At 41.7% G+C, this 8,674-nt stretch overlaps 1 protein-coding gene across 1 annotated transcript; it reads left to right on the plus strand.

Annotated features, from left to right (window-relative positions):
* The first annotated feature begins 5,097 nt into the window (after window positions 1-5,097).
* Window positions 5,098-7,859, plus strand: LOC115821820 (carcinoembryonic antigen-related cell adhesion molecule 18). Its single transcript, XM_030785606.1, has 4 exons — window positions 5,098-5,213; window positions 5,441-5,773; window positions 6,198-6,370; window positions 7,848-7,859. The coding sequence occupies exons 1-4, from the start codon at window positions 5,114-5,116 to the stop codon at window positions 7,857-7,859; spliced, it is 618 nt and encodes a 205-aa protein (XP_030641466.1). The 5' UTR covers window positions 5,098-5,113.
* The last annotated feature ends 815 nt before the right edge of the window (window positions 7,860-8,674 follow it).

Below are 8,674 nucleotides of genomic sequence, written 5' to 3' on the forward strand. Positions count from 1 at the left end.
CTGGCGTCAGACAGAAAGACCAGACACCTTATGCCATTCCACGCTCAGCGTCGCCGGTCTACTAATCACCGGCCTGATCACTCTCATCCTGCACACCTGCCCTCACTTTAGTCCGATTACACATCTCCCTATTTAAACCCCTCCGTCAGCTCAGTCAGTGCGAAGTCTACACCTTCCCGTGTCTACTGAGCCGTCTTGTCTTGTCTTGTCTTGTGTTGCGTGTTCTAAAAGTTCCTAGTTTCTCTGTTACCTGTTTGCTCTCCCTTCTAGCCTCCCGTTATACCAGTCTGTGCAGAGCTTCTTTTGTTTGTCTGACTCATTAAAATCTCAGTTTGTCCGCACTTGTGTCCACCGCCCTGGTACTTTGACAATTTTTTAAACTGCTTTTTTATTTTACAAAATAACAAAGTAAACCTTCTTGTAAATCTCCAGTAGAGCAGTGCCTGAAATGCAGTGTCGAGAGGGTAAGGTGTACTGTGGGAGTTATACTAGAAAATATACATAAGCGTTCGATTTTATTTAATCTTACAATAATTCACGTGGTTGTCTCAATTTCAGTTACGTTGATACATTTTCTGAAAGCCTCTTTTTTGTATGCGATAGTTATCAAACTTTAGCGTTAGTTTAGGCTAACTCGCATACATCACTAAAGCGTTAGTTGTTTCAGTTTTGCCTTGGTTGTTATTAGTAGAGGATTAATGTTGTTCGAGCATGCTGACCTAGAAAACGTTCAAATTTAAAAGTTTAAAGAAAACCTGTTCCCTTGGAACATTCGCCTCAATTTGCCGAATTTGAATGCACCTCTGTATTCGCTACCACATGGGCTGGTCATCCAAAGCGATTAATTCAGTTACTCAACAATCTTTGTGGCCTTGTCGCTGTCTCAAGGAAATTTTGCTCTCCTTTTAAAAGTATATCCTCCAATGTGTGTTGCTTCGGGTCAGCTTTTGCCTGTGTTACCTGAGTGAACTCACTGTGTTCCGCTGACTGCCATGTCAAAGAGGTAGTGGCCTATTGAACGTAGCTCTTACATGCTGGCATTACAAACATTACAAGTGGCTGTTGGACTGCTTTCATTTCCCAATTTAAAACATATCCACACTGCAGACATTTTAGCTGCGTCCCGCCCAAACTTATGCTCTCCGTTTACAACACCCGTGTGACAGCTGATGTAAAACAAAAGAATCGGGCTTAGAGTCGTGCTCAGTAAAGCTGATACTGATCAGTTAAAAAAAATGCCTTGATCGGCCTGAGAGTGTGTAACATAAATTCAGGTACACAACCTTTTAGTCTTGTTGCAGCTGCATGGGTAAAGATCTTATAATCTGTATTAAAAGGAGTTATAGGTCTTAGATTATCTATGTACCTTTTGTCTTTGCCTGGTTTTGGGATTAATATTATAAATCCTTGTTTCCTATTAGGGGTGATTTTATTTTTTTCCATACATTCGCTGAGGGCATAAAAGAGTATTTCTCTGATATCCTTCCAAAATAAAATTGCAAAACGCTGATGTTAATCCATCAACCCTAGGGGATTGTCCAATTGATAATTTACTAACTGCTGCATGTAATTCACCAATTTGTAGATCGGCATCACATTTTTCTTTAAACACTTGTTCTATTTTAGTAATATCTTGTATTTTATCCAAAAAAAAAAAAATTGAACTGAGGGCTTATTGTTCTTTGGCACAGGGACAATTATTTTTTAAAGCGGGTGGGAACCATAGACTGAGCACCTCATTGAAGACAGAGGCAAACAACCCAGAGCACTGATCAGCGCAGGATCTCTGCGAATGGCCAGGAATGCCATACGGGCAGGCTGCCTTCCTGATGTTCATGCGCTTCAAAGCCCTTCGAACCTCGTCTTCCGACACGCTGATCACGCTCTCATCACTGACAGGACTGCTTCCCACTGCAGCGCTAATCAGAACTAGTGCGATCAGCCTCGAGTTGTGCACAGAAAGAGTTCAGTTCGTCAGCTAGAGAAGAATAAGTAATCTCCACAGTAGTGGATTTACTTCTGAGGTTGCTGATAGTCCTTAGGCAATGCCTCGTGTCAGGAGTCGTTCCTTTGGAGGTGAGACTCAGCTCTGTCTCTGTACCAAAGCTTAGTGGCTCTCACTGCACATCAGAACGCATAGCACGCTGCTTTATGCTCACTCATATCCCCCGACTTGAGTCCATCATTATATGCAACCATGCGTGCGTTTACTGCAGTTTGTATGTTTTTTGGTTGGAATAAGTCCTTATAGTGATGGTGTATGTTGCTTCCTTAGCCAGCAAGCTAACGAAGCTAACTGCAACTTCTGCAAACTCGTTGACATCAGCTTCACAACCTACTTCCTCTGAGCTTCCTGTACTAGCCTTTGTTTATATGCCAGTGTTATGAAAAATGGCGGCCAAATCTGATCTACCAAAAGCCGGTATCGGGTTTGCTTTGTAGCCATTCCTAAACTGTGAGTAACAGTGGTCCAGTGTGTTTGCCCCTCTAGTTGGACAGCAGACATGGTCTAATGTTGGCTGTCCACGATAATGGCAGTGTCCGGATGTTTGTTTAGATAGACACTGAACACATGGTGGAGCTTAGATAGAGCCATACCTTTGTCCGCTTGAGGTGGGATGTATACAGCAGTGGTGATGACCACAGTAAACTCGTAGAGCAGGTAGAATGGACGGCACATTATTGCTGGATGCTCCAGATGACCCGAGCAGGAACGCATCAGAGTGGTAATGTTCCTGGGGTCACACCATTTGTTGTTGACCATGAAACAGACCCCACCACCTCTGGATTTTCAGCCTCAGTTGTTCTGTCCATCCGTAGAGCAGAGTTTTCCAATGGCGTTACAGCTAGGTTCGGGACTGAGAGGGTCAGCCGTGTTCCCGACAGACACAGGACGTTACAGTCCCTGATGTCTCCCTGGATTCTTACCCTGGGTCTGATATCGTCCATCTTGTTCTCCAGAGACTGGGCATTGTCAAGCTGGATACTGGGCAGAGGAGTACTTCGTGCTCTGTTCCTCAGTCTCTTACGAACCCCAGTGCGTTTTCCAATCATTTAGTTGATTTTTAGTGAATATCTTTCTGAAAAAATCCCTCTTAGATCCATGTAATTTGACTTTTCAACAAATTCTCATATGTGGTAAGTGACACACTCTAATATGGAGCTACTATAGCCATCAGAAGGAGAAAGGTCATTTTATGGATTTTTTGGTGAATATTTCTCAAAGAAAGCTTCTAAAACAGGGAATTTCTTCTTAATATGTGTTGTGGGAAGTCGGTTACTTCGATTTGGAATTACTAGAAGGTTGAAGAGGTGTAAAGATGATTTTATTCATTTTATTCAGTGCATTAATATCAACTGGCATGTCAAAAAGCGAACATCCATGAAATGTGTAATTCTCAGAGGGTCTCTTACACCGACTGTCGAATATCCAGTGAATATCCCAGTCTAAACCCAGCTTTACCACGCTGTGTAATACACAGATGAAAATGGGGGATTCACACTGCTCAGCTAACTTGGTTAGGAACTTGATGAAGAGCTCACAAAACCTTGCTGCTTGGGCCGCCAACTTGAGCCACCAGCTTACTCCAGTAGTGAGTATCGTGCTTAGGTTACACTGAACCTTTGCAGAACAACACAGTGCATTATTAGCATTATTATTAACGTTAATAACGCTCTGTCTCTCCATGCAAACACCACGCAGCAACACGACAAGCAGCACAGATCTGGCATTTCCGTGAAAATGTGTGCACATACACACCGCAGATCAGGCTTTGGCCGCAGATCTGCGGGGCACTGCCTGCAAACCAGGCAGTTACAGCTAGGGATGAGCGGACAAAGCTTTGTGAGAGCAAAAACTGAATAATTAAATATAAAAAGGAATATGCTAACTTGTGGTGCATTACTCTTCCTTTTTTTTTTTTCTTCTTGATTGTGCCGAAAAAGATCCAAAGCATCGAAACAGCTTCAGACAGCGCCGTGACATCTGGTGGTTTGCGGAAATGATAGCAGCCATGCACTCGAGACTGCGTATGAAGAAGCATAGAACGTCTGCTTGCTTTCAGTTTCGATACTGAAATGTTCAATGGTCAACAAATGTTGTACAACAGGTCGAAATGTTCCACACTCGCCATCACCTTTCCACTTGTAATCTCCATATTTTAGATCTTAGTATCTCACGGCTCTCTATGAAATACATGACATGTTCTTTCACGTCCTCCTAAAGTTTAAGCCTTAAAGGGTAGGGGATAGCGCCAAAACAGAATCTGTGTTTCGGTGACGTACGAAGCTTCGGCCGTCATCAGTCACGTGGTAATGTCACTTTGATACAAGCTTCTACGCACTGTTAACGTCTCGTTATAAGTTAACTGAAACCCTACTGTGGAAGGTGCAAGAGCAGGAATCGTCCGGCATTTTACTTTGACAAGGGAAAAACAGCGACATATCACTGTGTGTCTGTGTTTCAGGTAATAATTCTACTTTTCAGACAAATAGTGGAACAAACACGGAACTTAAGAGGGATTACATCAGAAAAGCTATGTTTAGAGCGTCCGCTCACCCACCATATTGTCCAGCATATACTGTAATGAATCAGCCATTTTGTAGTGCAGTTCGAATTCTCAACTATACATTTTTTCTCTATATTGTGAATAAAATTTACAAGGTCGCGAGGTACACCAAATTGTGCTGTACAAGGTCTGTACCCTAGATTGATCGACTTAGACACTCACGCATTGCGGCCTGTCTCGTGAGAGGGTTGTCAGAGTTGCGGAAGTAGAAAAAGACCACACAGTTAAATGAGAGATTGAAATGATACGAGGTTAGCATAGTAAACGTTAGTAAGCTCACATTAACACTTAGCTGCCCAAGTTCCCTCAGATGTGTCAAGGAAATACTCTAAGGAATATAAAACTATTCTGACCCGAACGTTCAAACATGGGCTCCTTGGTGAAGACGTTTATATGAAAAGGAGGGTAATGTTACTAACTAACCTTTACATTTGAAGGAAGGTTATTTGTTGTGTTCCTTGTTGTGTTATTTGTTGTGTGGAAGCTGTTGACCTAATTATAGGTTTGCCTTCATTCGTTTGTAGATGAGTTAAAGAAACATTAGGATGCAGCTCTTCCTGTTGACCAGAGATTCACCATCACTCCTGAGTCATGCTGTGTTCCTGTCCCTGACCCTCCAAACCACACTCTTATTTCTCATCTCAGGTCTGCCCTCACATCAGTTTGGTCCATATCTCAGAGTTTATTAGAGAGTTTATTAATTTCTATCATCCATTCATATTTCAGAATATTTATACCATCACACACTGTCTCCTCAGGTGTGTGTTTGTGTAGTGATGTGGTGTTGTCTCCTCAGGTGTGTGTATGGGTGGTGATGTGGTGTTGTCTCCTCAGGTGTGTGTTTATGTAGTGATGTGGTGTTGTCTCCTCAGGTGTGTGTTTGGGTGGTGATGTGATGTTGTCTCTTGGACCTGTGTATGGAGCAGTAGGAGAAAGTGTTCAGTTCAACACCACCATCAGAACTGCTGATAGACCAGTTAGACGTGTCAGATGGGAAGTTAATGAAAAACATGGTATTACATCGATCAGTGGTTCAGTACAACGTGGAGGAATGCTTTACCATCACAGGGATGGACTGGACCATCACACTGGTTCATTAGAGCTACAGAATCTGTCCCTGAGTGACAGTGGAAATTACACAGTGACGATATATAAAACTGGGGAAGACCAAGAAATCAAAGGAACAGTTGAGCTGCTTGTTTTTGGTAAGTAATCACTGCCTTCAGATTAAAGGCTCATTGAGTTTGTTAGCTATTCATACAATGTGTTCATCTCGTAGACAAAATCAAAGGAGTACCTGGTGTTATTGAGTGAGTTTGTGATTTTCAATTTTGTTTCCATCATGTCATGTACACACCAGCACTCTCTGAAAAACAGCTTTTATTCTGTTATTGCTATCATTTAGAACTGATTGTACTAATGGAATAACTACATCCATCCATAGCAGATTGTTCCTTGATTGTTCCGTTTTGGAGGAAGTTGAGAGGAGAATGAAAATGATTTATAAATTAAGTTGCACTTATAACTTTCACTCTCAGTCAGTCCTCTCAGCTGAGAAGGCTATCCTGGTCCCATAAATAAACTGACCCAAAATAGACTAAACTTGCTCACCTCCTCTCTCTCCTACAGAGAGAATATCTGGAGTTTCCCTCACTGGTCCAGCACAACCCCTAATAGGAGATCAAAGTTCTGCTAATTTAACCTGTGAGGGAACTGGCTCCATCATCACCACAGAATGGATGAAGGATGGTCAACCTCTGTCTCCTAGCAACAACATAATTTTCTCTGCTGATCTGAGATCAGTGTCCATCAGACCAGTGAGGAGATCAGACAGTGGAGAATACCAGTGTAGACTCAGTAACCCTGTCAGCTCTGACACTGCAACCTACACAATGACTGTCCACTGTGAGTATCACGCACACATTCACTTTACTGATGATAATTCACTAACACAGACACTATAGAAATGAATAGAATAACAGAGACAATAGAAATTAAAATTAAAACAGAGACTATGGAAATGAATATAATAAGAGAGACTTAAAGAACTGATTGTAATAACAAAATAACTACGTCCATCCATAGCAGATTGTTCCTTGATAGTAACGATTTCGTTTTGGAAGCAATTGAAAGGAGACTGGAAGTGATTTATGGATTAAGTTGCAGTCACAACTTTCACTCTTAGTCAGTTGATTGTACATACAGAGGGCAGATTTATGGTAACAGCAGCTAATTTTCACAAGTAGGAACTAACTTGCACAAACAAACAGTTTCCTGTTCATGAGAGATGTGCTTAGTGATATAAAAATGAAAAACAGAGGCAAACAATTTCATTTCAGTATCTGACTGGCCTTTTAAATGACCTGTCTGTGTATGATATTTTAACACAGATCATAACAGAGCTATTGTGTGAATTCAGTTAATCAGAAAGTGAAATTTCATCCACTTTTATGGTTTGCATAACAACAACAATAGTAGTAATAATAATAATAATAATAATAATAAATATAGCTGCGAGCAGCAATGTGGGGGCCAAGCAGCCCAGTAGGGCACAGTCGACATGGCTGACTGCCATGTGTCGGCCTTGGGACCTCCCACGGTATCACCAGACATGTGGATCACTTATGTAAGGTGAACACATCAACAGTTATTAGCCAAAAACACATCTTTGCTTATCATGGCGCCCCCCAGTGGTCAAATGGCGCAGACTTTTCTTAATGCTTCCTCAGAATGGGGTCCGGAGTCCATGTCCCAAGTCTGGTTTTGATACATCAAATCGTCACTGAATTATGAACTCACTTCCTGTTTGGTGACTTCACCGTTGAATACAATTAATACAAGAAATGTCCAGACCTCGGGGTCAAACAAGGCATGACTTGAAATAACAATCATGATTTTAGACCAAGAATATGAAGAGTAATGAGCAAAAACATGCTTTTTCTTATTATAGCGCTCCCCAAGTGGTGAAATGGGGCAATTTGTTTTGGATTCCCTATCGGCGGTGTCTTCAGTCCGCACACCACGTTTGGTGTTGATACATCAAAGTGTTGATGAAGTATGAGCTCACTTCCATTTTGGCGACTTTTCCACCAATTTCGATTGGCTTTGACGGATGAACACGTACGGTTCAAACATTTTGTGTGTAAACGCACCTCCAACTTTGTCCCACTGGTGGCGCTAGACTGGTTGAGCTGCAGACATGAAACTTGGTGAAAAGAATGAGGGGACTGTCCCCAATCAGTGTGCCAAATTTCACAACTTTTTACCACGTGGTTCCAGGGGCTGCCATAGACTTCAATGGCAGAAGAAGGAGGGAGAAAAGGTCGAAACACAATGTCTCTGCTTTATACGTAGTAATACACAAGTAAAACAGGGGAGTGTCCAAACAGATTAATTATCATCTCACATAGATTTTTACCTTCATAAGTCCAGAGACTGTAGAAATGCTGTTAGGGCCATTCTATGCCAATTTAGACCCAAAATATCACATTTTCCTGGAATTCTCCACAGTGGAACTTTAGGAAAAGGGATAGCGATATTAATTTTATTATTATATTACTGATAGTGGAACAGTGGTCAAAGACGTCAGGTTTTGTCCACAGCAGTGATGGAGTGTATTTAGAGACAATATTAGGGCCTTGGATATGGGGGAGTGTAAATTGGAAACAGTGGCGTGGCTGGTGAGGTTTATAGATTGTATTGAATATTAAAGATTATAGTTATAGGTTATAGACTATTAAAGGCTTTTAGGTTATAGACTAATAAAGGCATTTAGATTGTAGACAAATAACATCATTTTTGGCATCGTTGATGCTGGTGTGGTAAGATGCAGACTAGCCTAACAGGTTGGCATACCGATTATATAGCATTAGCCAACCGATTACATTACACTGGCCATTGCGTATGCTAAGGTGAACTTAGATGAAGTGACACTTACCCTTCCAGTGACGACGAAGCAATTTTTAGCCGGCAGATTCCTGGCTTTGTGATATAGCATTCAGTGTCCTTGGAATTAAAGTGTGCAGTGAACTCTGACAGCTTGAATTCTATGCTGGTGCCATTCATTTTTGCTCACACTTTTCCTGCCAGCATGGCAGTGTTTTGTT

This window comes from Chanos chanos, chromosome 9, assembly GCF_902362185.1.
Source record: "Chanos chanos chromosome 9, fChaCha1.1, whole genome shotgun sequence".
Taxonomy (NCBI): domain Eukaryota; kingdom Metazoa; phylum Chordata; class Actinopteri; order Gonorynchiformes; family Chanidae; genus Chanos; species Chanos chanos.